The sequence below is a fragment of the Fukomys damarensis genome, unplaced genomic scaffold (assembly GCF_012274545.1).
Source record: "Fukomys damarensis isolate Sample0158 unplaced genomic scaffold, DMR_v1.0_HiC HiC_scaffold_14, whole genome shotgun sequence".
Taxonomy (NCBI): domain Eukaryota; kingdom Metazoa; phylum Chordata; class Mammalia; order Rodentia; family Bathyergidae; genus Fukomys; species Fukomys damarensis.
The window spans coordinates 43,410,270-43,429,410 of NW_022900926.1; the positions used below are offsets into that span (position 1 = coordinate 43,410,270).

A 19,141-nucleotide genomic window follows, 5' to 3' on the forward strand; every position below is an offset into this window, starting at 1 on the left:
GTTCAACCCACACCACCAGCTATATTATGTACAATTTTATCACATTGTAATCAGCAAATTAAGAAGATTAAGCTCCATGCAGAGAGACACAGCCAGACAGACTAGTGGCAGTGATACAGCCATGCATCCTAATAGAGTGCCCTGTATAATGGTCAGAAATATATAGACTAAAAGGTGAGAAAGTAACAGGAGTTTGGTTATCCCCACAGGCGGGCCTGCTGTCCTCTCTCCCGCTATAGAACAGGTGAGCCCACAGGAGACCAGGCATTTATTTACATGGGTGTTGCATTTGGGTTGTGTGCTGAATTGTCCTGGGCAAATAAATGATTAGCATGTGGGGCTCCATCCCTCATCTGCAGTGGTGTGGTGTGCAGAGGTCACTGTCTCACCCAAGGGTTACGAAAGGTAGGATGCCCTGGGAGACCTCTTAAGTATGTGCTCCTGAGATATTCCATGGACCAGTATCATGAGCATTAACTAGGAACTTGTTAGAAATATAGACTCTCAGTGCCCTCACATACCCACTACATCAGAATTATATTCAACAGGATCTTCAAGGTCCCATTAAAGTTTGAGAAGCTGGCTTTAAGTTTTGTGAGTGAAAAGCTCCAGTTAGGTTTTCAAATAATCTTATGTTTTAAACTCAAAATAAGATAAACCTACTAAATCCAGTAACTCATTTGCATCTTTCTGTCCCCTTTGAGTTTTGGTTTTCTATAAATATTTGGTCTGGGGATGGCTGAAGGAAGTGGGGTGTATTGCTGAGTGGATTAGGTGCCACTTGGGGCTACAGCCCCCTCAGAAGTCATGAGCATGTTTGTGGCACAGTTAGGTCAATGTCTTGGTTGCTCAGACAAATGCTCCAGAGCCTTCCTCTTCTTGGACACCTAAAGCCTAAAGCCAGTGGCAGTGAGTCCTTCAAGAGAAGGGCTTGTTTTGTAGGGATCAAAGGCGATAGGATTCCTCCCTTGGCTCTGTGGATCCCTTTGGTTTTTATCACTACCATCGGCTGTGTTGCATTTTGCAGCCTGAGATGAAAAGCCCAGGAGCCTCCTACAGGATAGTTTGGCCCTTGTTCTCACAGCCCCTTCTAGGCTGAGTTACTGTTCATTAAATAAAAAGCTCAGGCAGATGGCTTTAAAGCCCTGTTCAGCCAAAGGCCTTTGTTTAGGCTCAGTGGTTCTTGTTTCCTTGCTGGTTGGCAGGAATTGATGTTGTCTCCTGCTTGTGTCATACACTTGAAAGATTGGTGTCACTTATCAAATTGAGCCCTTTTTGTAAGATGAGCTCATGAGGGGGCAAGAAAGGAAAGAAACAGGTGGGCAGCAGTACTTTGGAGGTGGAAGCTGAACTTGATTACAGATGAAAGCTACCCAACTGGACTTGGGGCCCTTATAGCTTGGAAGAGACTTGGGTCTCATCTATTCTGGCCCCAAGGGAAGTGGTTTTAGCAAATTGATTGATGCGCCCAGTGATGCATGGGTGAGAGCAGAGGAGGGGCTGGGCTGTCCACACCCCTGCAGCACCAGGTCTTGGAAAGCTTTATTAGGCTGGGTTTGTGGATGGCATATTGGGCATAAGGGACGTGGATCTGGGAGGCAGAGACCTGGCTGCCTTCTGGCTGTGTTGTGCCAGATAGCCACCTCTGGCCCTCAGGTCCTGTCTGTATGATTAAAGTAAATCAGAGCCCCAGTGTGCCTGGCTGTGGGAGCCTCTCTCCAGCACGGGCAGCCTGATTTTATTTTTTGCTGATCTTCACCTCCCTGTTTCTCTTGATCAGATCTTTACTTCTCTTGTCTGACTACCATATTTTTTTTATGGCTAATCAATTTGTTCTTAGAGAAATTTTGTCCTTAGGTTAACAATGAGTTTGTTGAAATTGTTATTTTTATTCATTAGGTTTATTGGTACATTTTAGGTATACAAAATGATGACATTTATCATTGAGAATTTGTACCTTTACATGATATATCTTTGTTCTTATTTTTTCTCCTAAATTTTTATCTTTATGTAGGCCCTGATTTTAGATATTTTTGTTGCTAATTTTTTTTTGTTTTGTTTTTTGAGACAGGGTCTTACTATGTAGTTGAGACTGACCTGGAACTCACTAAGTAGCCCAGGCTGGTCTTGAACTCACAGGGATCCTCCTGCCTCAGCCTCCTGAGTGCTGGGATTACCGGTGTGCGCCACCACGCCCGGCTTTTTGTTGCTGTTATATGTGATCTTTGAGAGATTTTTTTTCCCTGATGGCTTTTAGTGAATATTTTTTGAAAGTTCGTGCCTTCCTGCATCTGTAAGCATTCTTCAAATGTTACACCCCCTGGATGCATTTGTCATGTCTGGTTGAGTCTTATGAACCCACAGATTTGTAAATTGCAGCAGTGACATTCTTCCCCTCCTCCCTCCATTTTTTCCCTCCTCTTTTTCCTCGTTCCTCCCCCTTTTCTTCCTTCTTCTCTTTCCCTCTCTCACTCTTTTCTCTTTTCCTCTCCTCTCCCCTCCACTGCCCTCCTGTACCCTTCCCTTCCCTCCCCTCTATTTTCTCTTCCCTTTTTAAATGTGGTATTGGGAATTGAATCCTGGGAATGCCACATTATCCCCATCCCTTATTTTATTTTGAGAAAGGTCTCACTGGATTGCCAGATTGACCTTGTGATCATCCTGCCTCAGCCTCCTAAATAGTTAGGATTACAGGTCAGTGCCACCATGGCCAGCTGTTGTTATATTTCTTTCCCCAAGGCCACAGAGAGTATTATTACTCTGTACAAAGGAACGGAGCCTCAAGAAACTATAAAACTGGAGACAACATATTCCAGAGCATATGGCATGAGGTTAAAATGGTAGCTTTGAAAACCTGTCAGTGAGATTTTTAATTCTCTGGACTGGACTGTGTGTATGTGTGTATGTGTGTATGTGTGTGCTGTGATAACAGTGCATACTGGCTGGCCTAGACAACCGAAGTAATCTTCTTGAAAGTATAGAAACCACAGGTCTGAAATCAAGGTGTCAGCAGACTTGTTCCTTCTGAGGCGTCAGGGAAAGATCTCTGTTCTAGGCCTCTCTCTGGCTTGTAGATAGCTGTCTTTTCCCTGCGTCTCTTCACATTGACCATGTTTATTTATTTATTATTTGTGGTACTGAGAATCAAACCCCAGGCCTTACACCTGTTAGGTAAATGCTCTAGCACTAGGCAACAACCCCAGCCCCTCCCGTTTCCTCTTCTTTCTCTTTTTCTTCTTCCTCCTTCCTTTTTTCTCTTTCTTCTTCCTCCTCCTTCTGTCTCCTCCTTTCTCCTGTCCTTCCCCCTCGCCTCTTTTCTTCCTTCTCCTCCTCCTCCCCTTTCCATAGAGCCTGTTGCCCAGGCTGGCCTTGAACTTGCCACCCTCTTGCCTCAGCTTCCCAGGTAGCTGGGATCATAGACACATGCTACCGTGCCTTGACACATTTCCTGTTTTTTAGAAGGATAGAGTCATATTTGAGCTGGTTCCACCTGAGTGACCGCATTTAAAATTGTTAGCCCTATAAAGATCCTACCTCCAAATAAAGTGGTAGGGACTAGGGCTATACATACTTTTTTGGGGAGGACCAGAAAGCAGTGCAAGCCATGATAGTGTGCATGTGTGTTTGTGTATACATGTGTGTCTGAGACCACCACAGTGCCTGTGGTTAAAATGTCCCTGCTGTGTCTTCCAGGTTGGGAGGCTAGAGTGGCCCAGTGGCCTCGAGCCTGGGCTGAGCGACCTAACTTGAGGTCAGAATGCTGCTGTTTGAAGCTGTGTGCCCCTGCTCATCCTGTGTGCTCATCTCCTCCCTCTCACCCCGGGTATGGTGGGGACCTGGTGGGCTTGGCCCCTGGTACTGGCAGGCCTGAGCCACCTCCCTAGCTGCAGGCCCCGTGGGCTCATCTCCTGCTTGTCTCTGAGCCTCAGCTGCTGTGTCAGTAAACAGGGATAACACTTAGCACTGCTGTGAGGAGTCCATGATGTCATTTATTAGACGTCAATAGAATGCATGGCCAATACATGGCTTGTAACTGCCATCTGTATTATTTACCTTACATGGAACTCTTAATAGGTGGTAGGGTTTTGGGGGGAGGGAGGGTTGGTGCTGCGTAATTATGTTCTGTCCTTTTACCTTCTGATTCTTTCTGCTGAAAAGAGTCATACTGATTTTATCTATTTGCATAACACTACAGTTTATGAGTCAGGTATATATTTTATTTTTCCAGCTTGTGAGAAAAGGTAGTTCTATTCTCATTGTCCAGAAGTATAACTGAGTGTGAGAGACCTTGGGGCACATGCTAGGCACTGGCAGATCTAAAAGTGAGCATTAGGTCTTGTCACCCATGTTCCTGGCCACTTTGGGAAGGGAGGGATGGAGGGAAAAAGGAAAGGAGCAGAGGGAGGGAAGGAAGGGAAGGGAAGGGAGAGCGGAGGAAGGCAAAAGTGAGAAGACATCGTTTTTAAATTTATTTGTGCGAATCGGGGAGAAGCCATGCATGCATTTATTTTGAGTTACCCTGAGCAGAACATATACTCACACAGTTCAAGTATAAGCATGTGTGAAAAGGAACAGAGCAAAAGTCTTGTTCCTACTCTGTAATGTTCTCTTCTCCTCGACCCCATGGCAATCATTTTCTCCTGAGCACCTTCCAGGATTTCTGTTCTGACTTCTAGCATTACAGCATACAAATGCAAATACATATTTTTTTCTTTTTCTCTTGTTCTTATAGGTGGAATATTACTTTTTCTTACCTATATTGCTTCTTTCCACTAAGTAATATATCTTGGATACCTTTTCACAACAACATACAGTACATTTGCTAAAGTTTATGTATTTTTAATAGTACAGCATGCTGAATTTTTAGTACGTACACACCCACTTGATCAGAAGCCAGATCAAGATGCCACACTCCCAGCTTCCTTATGCCTCTTTGAGTCAGTACCACTTCCCAAAGCAGTTGCTGTTCTAAGTCCCCTCATCAGTTTAACCCATTTGTTTCATTTCTCTCTGATTTGGGGGGAGAGGGGATCAGCATCAGTCCTTCAATTTTAATTGAGTCAGAATCACTTAGAGGTGTAGTTAAACACAGATTCTGGGTTAAATACAGAATCTCTGAGTTTCTGAGCTACTTGGCCTGGAGAAGGCCCAATGGGTATTTCTAAGCTCACATAGCAGCACTTTGAGTAGCCTTGTATATTGCAGGTGGACTATCCCTTACCCCAAATGCTTAAGACCAGAAGTGTTTGGGATTTCAGATTTTTAAAAAATGTTGGAATATTTGCATATATGTAAGAGCTCTCTGAGGATTGGACCCAAATCTAAACATACAATTGATTTATGTTTCATATCTACCTTATATGTATAGCCTAAAGGTAACTTTATCCAGCAGTTTTAGTATGCTTACGTTTTCATTTCATCCTGTCACATGAGGTCACGTGCGGTATTTTTCACTTGTGGCTTCACGTTGATACTCAAAAATTTTTGGATTTTGAAATATTTCAGATTCTAGAATTTCAGATAAGAGTTGCTTACCCTGTATATCTGTAGTTTGTGTACCAGTTCCCTATAGATTAAAACATTTTAGGTTGTTTTCATTAATTTACTGTTAAAAGCAGTGGTGTCAATGGCAAGTGCCTGTAATAATCCCAGCACTCTGAAAGGATGAAGCAGAAGGATCTTAAGTCAAGACCAGCCTGGACAACTTAACAATTTAGCAAGATCCTGTTTCAAAAAAAAAAAAAAAAAAAAAGGATAGGGAGAGACCCTGAGTCAGTCTGCATGCCACAAAACAAACAAACAGTGCTGTGGTGCAGTGATGGCAGACCTTTTAGAGTTCTGAGTGAAACAAATAGCCACCGAAGCAGGTGTGCCATCGGTTTGCCAGCATTGTTGTAGTGCATAGCTGCGCACAGACCGCTTTTGTCATGGCAAGTATAGTTAGAGGATGGCTTTCCTGAAGTGGAATTGCTGCACGAAGATTGATGCACTTCTAACCCTAACGGAAATTGCCAAGTGCCCTGCAAAGAGGTAGCACCATATTTGTGACCCCACCAGGGTGTACGAGAGCTTGTTTCCCTGCCATCTCAGCAGGAAGTGTCCTGTCATGCTTGGGATTTTTGCCAATCTGATAGGTACGAAACGGAGTCTCTGTAGTTTTAATTTGCATTTCTCTTCTGTGTAAGGCTGAGCATAAATGTGAAAGAGCCATCTGTTTCCTTTTTCTGTGAATAGTATGTTACTGTCTGTTTTCTTTGCCTATTTTTCAGCTGGTTTTTTATCTTTTTATCCTTAAGTTCTAGAAGCTTTTTACATATTATCAGGATAAGCATTTATGTCTGATTTGAATTGTAAATATTTCACAGCATGCTCATTTGTATTTTTTTGCCTTTTTTAGTATTGCTGGGGATTGAACCTAGCTAGGCCTTGACCATGCTAGGCAAGCACGCTTATCACTGTGCTACCGGCCAGCTCCATTTATTTGTCTCGATTTTGTTCATGGTTCTTGATTTTTTTTTTTTTTTGTATTTATATTCCTGACAAATGAGATTTGAAATGATATGAAAACAGAGTTGGCTGTCAGCGCAGAAACCTATAGAAGTCAGTTTTACAAATACAGATTGGCAAGGATTTAGGAGCAAAGCTGGGAGAGGTAGAAGGATCCAAGAAGTTCAGTGATGCTCTTTGAGCACCCAGTCTTCAGGCGAAGGGAGAAGCTTTCTGGGCAGATGCCAACAGCCTAATGAGTTCTGAAAAGCAGATGGGACACTGACAGCGAGTAGCCACCAGCTCAGGTCAGGAGGAGGAAGCAAGAGGCTGACCAGTAATATCCAGGCGGTGTTGGAAAACATGAGACTAGGCAGGCAGGTGAAGCTGCTTCTAGGGCATATCAGAAGGAAATAGGAAAATGTCTGTTAGTCATAGGAAACAAAACAGGAGATCAGGAAGAATGTTACTCCCCAAAAGGGACAGCTGCTCACAGAGGTCATCAAAACAGCCAAGGCTCTTATTGATTATTTTAGGTCTTTTAAAACTGTGGTCAGAGATAAGCAGGGCAAGTGTCACTTTTGATAGGAAGTGGGGTAGGCTTTCTACAGAGGCAGGCTTGTGATTGAAGGTTCTTTGTTCCAAAGCTAGATTGATTCCTACAGTAGTAAGCATTTGTGTATCCTGGGGGCTGTGTTGGAAGAAGACTCATACTATTGGTATTGGGAATCTTGGGCCAGGGTCATCTTGGCCAGAGGTTACAATTCATGGCCCTTTGTCAGAATTGGCCTGTAGATGTATTTTCATTGGCCATTTTAGTGTTGGCCTATACAATGTTTCTGTTTGTTTCTTTGTTTTGAGACAGGGTCTCACTATGTAATTGATACTGACTTGGCACTCACTAGGTAGCCCAGGCTGGTCTTGAACTTACAGCAATCCTCCTGCCTCAGCCTCCTGGGTGCTGGGATTACAGGCGTGTGCCACCACACCTGGCCCTTATACAATGTTTTTAAACATTTTGAATTAGTCACCAATATTTGAAAATCAGATGATCTCTTCTGAAGATCTGTCTCTTTGCCTTTGAAATACCAAGCATCTGCCCACACTGGGATACACCTCTCCTTTGGCCACAGTGGCTGAGAAGCAGCTTTCCTAGGACCTTCAGCACCCCATGGCACATGAGTTTTGGAGTTTTCTAGTTGCTTTTCCTATCTGGGATGCCTTTGATACTGAGTCTACCCCCACCAACTTCCATTTCTCCCAGTTTTAACTGGTGTATTTTTAAGTACTCCACTCTGTAAAAGTGGAGATGTGAAAGGTGGAACAAGAAGGTAGTGATACATTTAAAAAAAAACAGCTAAAACCTTATTTGTGGAAAGGAAAACTATGGCTTACTCCCGGAAGTGGTCCTCCCTGATAAAAGGACATCTCTTACGCCTCTTGGACCACTGTGTTCATTTGTGTTGCTGAAGTTTTTCCTTATGATATTTATGATAGGTTACTCCCAAACATTTGCTGTTCTTTAACTGCTGTGCTTTTTGAAAGCCAATGTAGTACTGGGGCAGTCTTTGGGGATCAGAAGCTCTAACTTGGATTATGAGAGCAGTTTTATCAGAATTAGTGAACAACCTTCCCTTCATTTTTTAAAAATTAAAGTCACCAGTTGTCAGTTTGTTTAAACAAAGTTCCAATCCCTATAGCTCCTAGAAAGCAGAATTTACTTTCCTATTCTATTTTTTTTAAGTGTAATTTGACTTGATACAGCTTTTTTTTTTGGTACCAGGGATCGAACTCCGGACCTTGCGCTTGTGGCGGAACCATTGAGCTAAATCCCAGCCCTACTTTCCTGTTCTGATAAAAAAAAAAAAAGGGAAGATAGCAGATAAGAGTGAAAGTAATTAAGATAATTTGTGTGAGTCAGAGGACAGCTTTCTGAATCTGGATATGAAGTTGAGAGGAAGTGGGGAGGGTTAGAGGCCAAACTGGGGTCGGAAACTGGGAGACCTGAGAAATGGGCCACGTCCTTGTATCTCTGAACTCTTGTGTCTCTTTCCGATTCCTTTGCCCTTCACATGAGATAATTTCAAGGATCAAATGAGATAATGCTTGTTGAAGAATTCTGAATTAAAAAAGGAGGGCTGCAGAATACAACTGAAACTCCAGGAACTTGAGACTCATCCCCTGCAGCCGGGCCGTCAGCTGATTCTTTTGATTCCATCACCCAGATCCGACTCATGAATCTGTCTGTCCTGTCCACTGCCCCCTTTCTGCACGAGGTGTGGAGGTCCTCATTCCCTGATCTCCTGTGATCTGTGAGGAGCCTTTCTGGATGTCCCACCTCTGCAGGCCTTACCAACCCCAACCTCAGTCTGCAGTGTACCAAGGATCACTTATCACACCTGCCTGCTGGTTTTTCGGTTGTTTTTAAAATTATGGTAAAATACAGATAACATAAAATTTGCCATCTTAACCATTTTGAAGTGTACAGTTCGTTAGTGTTAAGTGCCCTCACACTGTGCAACCAGTCTGCAGAGCTAACTGCATCTTGAAAAACTGAAACTCTGTATCCCACTGAGTAGCAACTATTTCTTCTTTACCCCTGACCCCAGGCAACACCCATTCTACTTTCTGTTTCTATGAATTTGATTCTTCTGGGGACCTGTTGTTAGTGGGATCCGTCCCATGTTTAGTAAGTGTCAGAATTGCCTTTCCTTTTCAGGCTGAATAATGCTTGATATGTGTATGGACCACATTTTGTCTTATCTGTTCATCTGTTGATGGACACTTAAGTTGCTGCTAATGTTTTGCTGTTGGGAGTGTTGAGCATATGGATATACAAATATTTCATGGAGCTCCTACCTTCAGTTTGTTCACTTTTATACTCAGAAGGTGAATTGCTGAATTATACCATAATTCTCTTTTTAATTTTTTGTTTTTTGGAATTACTATACTGTTTTCTGTCATGGATACACTGGTTTTCATTTCCGCTAGGCCACAGCGTTGTAGTCTCTCCACATCCTCACCAACATTTGCTAATGTCTGTAACCATCCTAGTGGATGTGAGGTAGTTCTCATGTGCTAATGACCAGTGATCCTGAACATCCTTCCATGTCCTTATTGGCCACTAGTGTGTCTTCCTTAGAAAACTGAGTCCTTTGCCCATTTCTTAATAAGTCAGTTTGTTTTTGCTTCAATTTGAAGTTTCTTGGCCACTGGTTTTGAAGTATGTGAGAATTTCATGTGTGCTGCTGAGCTCTGAGAAGGCAGGAGTTCTGCCCGCTGCTCACCGCCTTCTCCACTCCAGCCCAGGGCCCTGTGTGTGCCCGTGTGGCTGATGAGCACAAATGCATGCAGCTCTCACAGCGAAAAACAGTGTGAGCCTGCTCAGACAATATTTGTGTGTGTTTGTTTTAATTTAATTTAATTTAATTTTGTTTTATTTTCTTTTACTTGGGGGAGGGACTAGGGATTGAACCCAGGGCCTTGAGAATGCAAGGCAAAGATTCTACCCCTGAGTTACATCCTCAGCCTCCATGCATTTACTCTTGCTTCAAGAAAGATTTACTTTGGAACCATAGTATTTGGAATAAAGAAAGGCGGGTAGCCCTCAAAAGGCTTTAGAACAAATAACCCAAAGCCTGTGCTGTTCATTATTTCCCAATTTCAGAGCTTATTTTGTTGAATGTAAATCTTATTTTACCTAATGATGATGATGGCCTGATGATGAAACTTCTCGTGTTTGGTTATTTTAGTTCCAGAATATGCTGTTCCTGTAGCCCAAGCTGATGGGAGGCTGAGGCAGGAGGATCACAAGTTCAAGCCAAGCCTGGGCACTTTAGCGACTTAGTGAGACACTGTCTCAAAAAATAAAAACAAAACCACAAAGGGAAAACAGATAGGGGTGTAGCTCAGTGTGAAGGTCCTGTTTTCAATCCACAGTAAAACACATGTGCACACACATGCACGTGCACACATGCCCACACACTCACGCTACCATCTAGTTAGTGTCCTTTGATCCTCTCTTAAGAGGCAGGGAAGATGTAGTGGTGTAAGTGGTGGGCAGAGTCAGGAGGCTGAGTCACATGAGTCTCTTCTGCCTCCCCTGCAGTGTCTATCAGGCAGGTCGGCCATCATGTCACCTCCATTTTTCTCTGTGGACTACTGGCCTCTGCCCTCCTCTGTCTCCTGACGTGATTCAGGCCCTGTAGCTCCTTTCCTGGATCACTGAGCAGCTTCCTGTCGGACAGCCTGACCTCAGGCATTGCTGCTGTCTGTTCACAGCTGGCAAGTAAACCTTACAAAGCACAAGTTTTGTTTTCGTGTTTAATGTGAATTTAGGGTGTTTCTGTGTTGTCTTCAGGGTGTAAAGGCCACGCCCTTTTGCTGTGTGGGCTTATACATGCTGAATGGGTGTTCACGTCAGCCTTGTTGCACCCTCTGCCTCTCTCTGCACTCCCCAACAGCCCTGCAGGTGCCGCTTCCTGAGCTCAAGATGCCTCCACTATTACCTGGCTGTCCCCTGGCTTCTGTGGGTGTCCTGTTCATGTGGACAAGCACCCACCCATATGCTCACCCCAGCTAGAGCCAAGCCCCGACTGTGCCACCCACTATGTTTGCCTCTGGACAGTCCAGCCTGCCTGTAGGGTGATTGTCCATTTGTCCATCCCCCTGCTGAGCTTGGCCACTAAGGGCAGCAACTTTTATCCCCGTATTTCAGCTGTTAGCCCAGTGCCTCTCCCAAAGTAAGTCCTAGTGGAAAGGAAAAGGGAGAGGGAAAAGGAAAGTCTGTCAGATTTCAGAGTTCATGTTCTCTGCCATTTGGTCTGCTGATTGTCCCATTCTCCCTGTCCAGGGTGGCTGGGGTTAGAGGTAACTCCCAGAGAAACTCAGTATGGCTTTACTTTGTTCTCTGGCCACCCATAGCCAAAATGACCCTGGCCTACCTTCTGGTAAACGCATCCCGGCAAAGGGATGACTCATGTGCGTGTGACTCAGGGTGAAGCAGCACAGCTGGCCAGGCATCAGGGGACGCGGTCACAGCACTGTGAGGCCCAGATGGCCCTTCTCCCGTCTCCTGTCAGCCTGCAGCTGGCTGCTGGGGCCAGGGCTGAATTCTCATCAGTCTTGGGGAAGGAGGTCACAGTGCCAGGGTCTCGTGAGACTTCATTCCCTAGGATTCTAGTGGATCCCTGTCATAAAGATGATAAGCCTCCATTCGTTGCAGATGTTTTGTTTTGTAAGTTACAGGTACTGTGATAAACATGCACACTGCAAATTATCTCATATAATCCTTATACTATCCCATCAGGAAAAATAACAGCAGATACATACATAGCACTTACCGTGTAGCAGACACTGTTCTAAACACCTCACACTTACTAATGTATTTATTTCTCAGAATAACCCTATGATACAGGATCTGTTATTCTCACTTTGCAGGTGAGGAAACTGAGGTGCAGAAAGGTTATCTATAGAGGAACCTCAAGGTCCCACATAATTGTGATGCAAACTCCACATGTGTAACCCCCCGCTGTGCTTCTTCAGTGAAGTGTGGCTGGAGTCCTGTTTTACCAGGAAGGTGATTGAGACACAGCGACTTTATTGTTTAGCCACTGTCAGACGTGCAGGGAGTCATGGACCAGTGACAGTGTTGATTGGCTCCTAACATCTGTGCTCTTGTGCCCAGACCCAGGAGACATATGGTCATAGTACCCAAAGACACTTCGTCCTCTGCATTGGTCCTCCCAAAGGCCAAGTCCAGAATTTGGGTAGGATGTTTGGGAAGAAGTTTTCTTCGAAGTCTAGGGCTACAGCAAGCGGGTGGTGTTTGATGGCACATTCTGTTCTCATCTGTTCACTTTGGGGTCTCACGGGATCTTCTCACCCCACAGACAGTGAGATGGTGTACTACCACTACGGCCCGAAAGACCTGGTCACAATCTTGTTCTACATCTTCATCACCATCATCTTGCACGCTGTGGTTCAGGAGTACATTTTAGATGTAAGTGACAAGTCCAGATGGTGCGATCAGTAGCCAGAGAGATGTCTGGGGTAGAGGACTTGGTCTTGGACAAAACCAGTTTTGCATCCTTGAGTCCCCCAGTTAGCACCCTCTGGTGGTTCCTACTGACTGGGGTTTCCTTAGCACATTTTGTTATCTGCCCCCTTCTACAGCCTCCTTTAATCAGCACAGGGACGATAGTATTTCTTACCTTGTCTGAAGAATGAGAAAACTGTCCTCTTTGGGATCTATCATACATAGCATGCTTGGGGGATGTTTTCTTCATGCGTAAGCTAAGGATGTTAATCTCAAAATATTTGCCTTAAACCAAGCTTACAGTAAATAACTTGGGTTACATCCAGTTGCAAGATTCTAACAGTACTCACCCCCTTTGTGGGGAGGAATCAGGAGTTGGAAATCTGCCCAATATGGATATACTCATATATTAATATGTTGGGTTTTCTTTATTCATTAGAAAATCAGCAAACGACTTCATCTCTCCAAGGTCAAACACAGCAAGTTCAATGAATCTGGGCAGCTGGTCGTCTTTCATCTCAGCTCAGTGATATGGTGCTTGTACGTGGTGGTGACGGTAAGTGGTCCCCAGGACTGCAGGACAGTGAGTCAGGCACGAGGCAGCCTTACCTCTTAGATTGCTGATAAAAGGACTGCAAAGCGTTCATAGGGAAGTGAAAGAGCACATTTCTTAGGACTGAAACTCTCTTTGCTTCCTTATGGTATTGCAGTGAGAGGCCAGATGTTATGGATACTTTTCAATAGCTGGAGTCACTGTGTTAAAAAATAACACTTGCTAACCTGATATTACAATGAACATACCATGTATCTACTTAAAGCTGTATTGTTTTACTTGCCTGTCTGTAAATGCTACATCCTAGGGGGTAAATATCATGTTCATTCCATTACCTGTGTTGTTATTAGGTCGAAGAGTCCCAAGCTTGAATTTTGCAGTGTGGCCACAGCCATGTGCTTTTTTTTTTTCCCCTCCCACTTCATTAAGTGTGTTGGTGCTTTTTAGGTATACAGTAGTTACATTCATCACTGGGATCTTGGATCTTTACATGTTGTATCTTGGTTCTTATTTTTTCCCCATACTCCTGCCTTCCCTTTACCCCTCCTCCCTTTCCTACTTACAAAGAATTTGTTTCCATTTTTTCCTTTTCTCATATTTTTTTCTTTTCCCTTATTTCCTTTCCCCTACCCTTCCCACTTCCCCTACTCCTTTAGCCCTTTTCTTCCTATTTCACATTATCACTTACACAGTTTAAACCTTATTTACACTTTTAGTTTTTCACACCAGAGAAACTATTTGGTATTTACACGTGTATCCTATTTATTTCACTGAAGGGTATGGTGTCATTATGTATCCATTTACCTCTCTAGTTTCTCATTCTTTAAGGCTGAGTAGTACTCCATTTAAAGGAAAAATTACATCTTCTTTATCCATTCTCTAGTTGATGGGCAATTGGGCAGTTTCCAAGTTTTAGCTATTACGAACTGTGCCACTGTAAACATGGGTGTGCATATATTGCTGTGGTATGATTCTTTTAATTCTTTTGGAAAGATACCCAGCAGAGAGATAGATGGGTCAAATGAGACCTCTACTCCTAGGTGATTTTTTTTTTTTTTTGTATCGGAGTCAAACTCCAGTCCTTGTACTTGTGAGGCAGGTGGCAGCACCAGTGCCCTAAATCCCTGTCCCTACTCCTTTTTTTTGAAGTATCTCCATATTGATTTCCACAGTGATTGCACCAGTCTGCACTTCTACCAACAATGGAGAAGGGTTCCTTTTTCCCCACAACCCCGCCAGCACTTGTTATTAATTTCTTGATAGCAGCCATTCTTTCTAGGGTGAGGTAGAATCTCAGCGATGTTTTCATCTGCATCTCTCGAATGACCAGTGATGTGGAACATTTTTTCATATGTTTACTTGCTGCTTTTACTTCTTTGTCTGAGAAATTTCTGTTCATTTCAGATGCCCATTTTTGAATTGGGTCTTTATATTTGGGGGGGGTCTGATTTTTTTTTGAGTTCTTTATATATTCTAGATAGTAGACCTTGCTCTGAGGAACAGCTGGTAGAAATTTTTTCCCACATTGCAGGTTGTCTCTTAGCTCTGTTGGTTTTTCTTGCAATGCAGAAGCTTTTTGATAAGGTGATTCTTTGTGTTAGTTCCTGTGCTACTGAAGATTTGTTCATAAAGTCTTTTCCTATGCCAGTGTCTTCGAGAATTCTGCCTAACTTATCTTCCAGCAAGTTTAGTGTTTCTGTTTTAATATTTAGATCTTGAATCCACTTGGATTTTAGTTTAGTGCATGGTGAAAGATAGGGATCTAGTTTTAATCTTAACACAGCCATGTGTTTTTGAAGTAGCAAGGATGGCCTGCCCTTGAAGGTCCAGCTCCAAGTTCAACACACTTTCTGTGCCTGTCTTGGCCTGCCTTAGACAAAGCCAGCATCACCCTCTCCACACGTCAGATCCTGTGAGCATCAATGACATTTCCACACATACCTGCAGGACCAGAAGATTTATCTACCTTGCCTTTCTACAGTAGGACTTATATTTCAAGTGACTACCAGTACAGCACAATTCCTTCATACAAAGAAATATGGACAGTCCTCTGGGTTTTGCTGCAACAAGACTCTGCCTGTCATAGTAGGGAGTATTTAATTACCCTCATCCTCACCTGGAGCCTCTCCTGTCTGTAACCTGGTCCAATGAGAAGTTCAGGCCTGGGGCTTAGAAAATTCAATGACCTTATGACTTCTGAGATTTTCCTTCCTGCCTCCTACAGATCCTTTTCCTTCTTTTTCTGCCTTTTTGACAGTGACAAGCTCTCATATCACAAGGAACTCTTGTTTCCAGAGCTGAACATGGAATTCTTATTTTCAAAGCAGGAGTCAACATGTCCTTTTGTGTATTGGTTTTATTCATAATATCATTCATTATAGAACATTTTTTTCTAAGCAGTACATTAGGAATTTTAAATTTGGGAACTAAAATTTCTTTCCTCTCCAGCTGTGTACCTTGTTCCCCTCCTGGGGAGGCAGGGACAGGATTACACTGCTTAAGGGGTACTTCTGCTTTGTACAGAGCACAGGAGTCTTGTACTTCTGAGTTCCAGGCTGCTTCTCCCAACCCCTGGATGAATTCATGGCCACCTAGAGACCTGGGCTGCTTTGAGGTACAAAGGCCTTTGGATACCAAAGGGCATTGAGCTGATGCATTGCCTCATCTCTGAGTCACTTTTAGCCTGCCAGCATCACTCCTAGACATTCCATCCAAGTTGTGACACATGGAGACCAGATTTGGAGGCCAGAGCCGAGTTACTAATACCCCTTCCAGCGGGTGATGTACTCAGCTGCTCTGTTGCTTCTTTCAGTCCCTTAAGGATTTGAAAACCTTGGTGAACATTAGGTGGGGAGAATGTAGGGCTTTTCTCAGGGAAGCTCAGGACTGTCTTGTTTTGGTGAGAGCCAGTTCCTACCAGTTTGTTCAGCAGGACATGGAGGCCAGGGGACCTTGCAGAGAGAGCTCCAGTGACCCAGCTTCTAATATCACCATTTATGCCTTGCCTCACCTCCTCTACCCAGGTCATCTGCTTGGGAGGAAAGTGACTGAAGAACCAGAGAGAGGTAGTCTGTAAAAGAGATTTGTAAAAACAGCTGAATTTTTTTTACATCATAGTTTTTCTGTTATAAGGCAAAATCTTCACAGTTCTCTTTCTTTCACTTTCCAGAAAAGTAAGATTTTCAGTGGATCCTGCAAGCGGTACCTTCAGAATGCTCTGATGCTGTCCATTGCTTTCTACTTGCTCCAGTGCCCTGGGGCGGTAGGGAGAGTTTGCCCCTCGGGGACATCTGGCATATGCCACTTGCATTCCTTGAGTGGAGACCAGGGGTGCTGCTGATGTCCTTCAGTGTGCTCCACGACAGTCATCTGGCCTCAGGTGTCAGTAGTCTCATAAGATGTGAAGCCTAAGCCCCCCTCATTTCTTTCCTGTACCACTATGTTCCTTCCAGAAAGAGGCTGTTTCCACTCTGAGCTCTCCCATCACATGCACTCTGCTTGGTCAGATGAGTGTTTAAAACGTAAGCTAAATCGTGCATTTCCCTGCTTAAAAGCTGCCCTCACAGCTGCAGTGAAATTATTTTTTCTTCCTTGCTCATGTGTCCTGGGTCCTGCCAGCCTTGGTGGTCTCAGCTGAGTGGACACAGCTGTGGGGTTTTCACCCCTGCTCCTCCCACTGTCCTGGCCATTCTGCCACCTTGACTTTGCAGTGGGGGTTCCTCTGCCCAGGTTTTCCATGCACAGACATTGTATGGCCAACATTTTCTTGTCTCCACCTGAGAGCCCCGAGTTGCATTTTCTGTACTGCCTCCATTACTGGCATCTTTCTGATTTATGTGTGTATTCTCTGTGTCTGTTTCTTCTACACTGGCCTCTGGACTACTCACTAGCAGGCACCACGTTCACTGCTATGCCCCAGTGTAGTGTCTTGTGCATACTGAATGCTCATTGGAGGATGATAAATAGTTACAATTGTGTCTTCTTTCTCCAACTTTCCACAGCTTTTAACATAATTAATTGATGTTTTTTGTAAATACGGATTATTTTAAATACAGAAGAGTTCAAAAAAGAAAGCAGAAATGCACCCCAAATCCCACCCACCAAACATATCAACTCTATTTATTTGGGTATTTGATTCAGATGTTTTTCTCAGCATAGATTCAGGAGCAGTAACAGGACCATGAGTGATTTTCTAAGAATGTCAACCTCTAACTTTTAATCTATTTTCAATGTACTACTCATTGTTCAAGAGAAAAGAGGGAAAAACAACAGTGAAACTCTCCACTGGAGAAGGCAGGGTGGGTGGACATTTGGTCTCTCCTGTGTGACTTCCCTGGGGTGTCTGACTTCTTATTTTAAAGCCTAAATCCATTGGTTGGTGAGAACCTGGTGGAAAGAACCCACTGTCAGAAGCAGTTGCTGCTAACTGACTAGTTGCTTTTGGAGCAGGTTGGTTAGGTGCTTAGTTGTTGAGATGATAAGAGTATATCTGCATCTAGGTAATGGCTGCCTGTGTGGTCTGATTTCTGCTGTTTTTGTGGTTCTTTTTGTTCATAGACTAGCAAGGAATGCTGCTGGGAAAATTGGAGGGGTCGCTTCAATGTGTTGAGGCCTTGCTGGGCTCATGGGGTCATGAGGAATCGAGAACAAAGCACTTTAGGAGTTCCCCCAAACCATCCGCTGAGGCCTGGGCTATAGAAGGCTTTGTGGGCGAGTACTGTTGCTACATTCAGCCTGGGAACTCAGGTACCTTGGCGTGCTTGCCTAAGCTCGGAAGCTGCCCAGCCCCAGTGTCCCATAGACAGTTGCCTGGATAGAGGGCTGGAAAACGCTGTTCTCAGAGCAGTGAGTCATTTTCTTCCTACTCCCCCGCTTTCCTCCCTGTTCCACCTCCTCCAGTCCCAGCAGGCTAGACCCTTGCAAATGGGCAGCATTTTTCTGGGGAGTTTTCTTCTTGCCTTTTGGTGTCAGAGTTCAGACTTCTGTCTCCAAAGTAAAGAGGCCACTCTGAGAGGGCTCCTGTTTAAAGATCTAAAACCCTCTAGGCTGGAGAATTGTTGCAAGCTGTTGCTCTTGGCCAAGTCTTTGAGGGGGGGCAGAAATACCCCTCCCATCCCAGTCCCAGAAGTGCCTGTTTTTCCTGTGAAACACTTGCTCCTTCCTCCAGAAAGGGGCAACCCCACCCCCACCCCGTTTCCCTGGAAGGAGGCAGAGAATATGTAAGACCAGGTACCATGTGCCTGGGATCAGAGATCCATGAAGGCAGATGTATGAATGGCACAGGGGGTTGTTGAGATAGCCACAGTGTGGTTGTAGGAAGAGTTCTCTGTCACCACAAACTACCACCCTAGTGCCCAGAGCCTCTCACCTCTGCACCCCAGGGAGGGAGGTAAGACAGTGAGATGATAGATCATAAGGTTTGGGTGAGACCTTTCCCTTGCATTCTCAGTAACAGTGACTGTAGTGGTTTGTGCATCTGATTGAGCCTACTAGTTAGTCACTCTGCTCTTGGAGGCCCAAGGGTATGGCACTGGGGCTGTGAACTATAAATGGAATGTGTGCTTACAGGTCAGAGGGCACATAGTGACTCAAGGGTGGGTGAATCAGCTTTCCCTTAGAAATCCAGTTGTGCATCCCAGACGCAATGCCCAGAGAGCTTCCCACTAAGCCATACTGACCTTCTCTTCTTCCCAAGGTTATGAAGCCCCTGCCTTTAATCCCAAGGTAAACAGCTGAGGTTCTCAGCTTGTCTTCAGAGCTTTTTTGTTGTTGTTTTGTTTTCCTGGTACTGGGGATTGAACATAGGACCTTGTGCTTGCCAGGCAGGTGAAGCACCACTGAGCTACATCCTGGCCCCTCATTTCCTTCTTCCTGTAAGGAGTTTGTATTAGTCTGACCTTCCCTGAGTGACCAAAGGTCTTGCTTTTCTTTAGAAGAAAAAAAATTTCCTAAAACCTTCTTCATTCATTGGTTCACCCAATACTTGTTTCTTGGACTCTTGTGGTATCAGCTGATTTTTGCTGGAGGAGTATTATTTCCTCCGTGTGTTTTTTTTTTTTTTTTTT

At 44.2% G+C, this 19,141-nt stretch overlaps 1 protein-coding gene across 6 annotated transcripts in view; it reads left to right on the forward strand.

The window, feature by feature from the left end:
* Tram2 (translocation associated membrane protein 2) overlaps positions 1 to 19,141 on the forward strand; it is a 77,633-nt gene that overhangs the window by 48,088 nt on the left and 10,404 nt on the right. For all 6 annotated transcript variants that reach the window (XM_010631081.1, XM_010631082.1, XM_019208497.1 and 3 more), the window contains 2 exons: positions 12,378 to 12,487; positions 12,963 to 13,079. In XM_010631081.1, the coding sequence (XP_010629383.1) occupies positions 12,378 to 12,487; positions 12,963 to 13,079 (227 nt within the window). The remainder of the gene's footprint in view (positions 1 to 12,377; positions 12,488 to 12,962; positions 13,080 to 19,141) is intronic.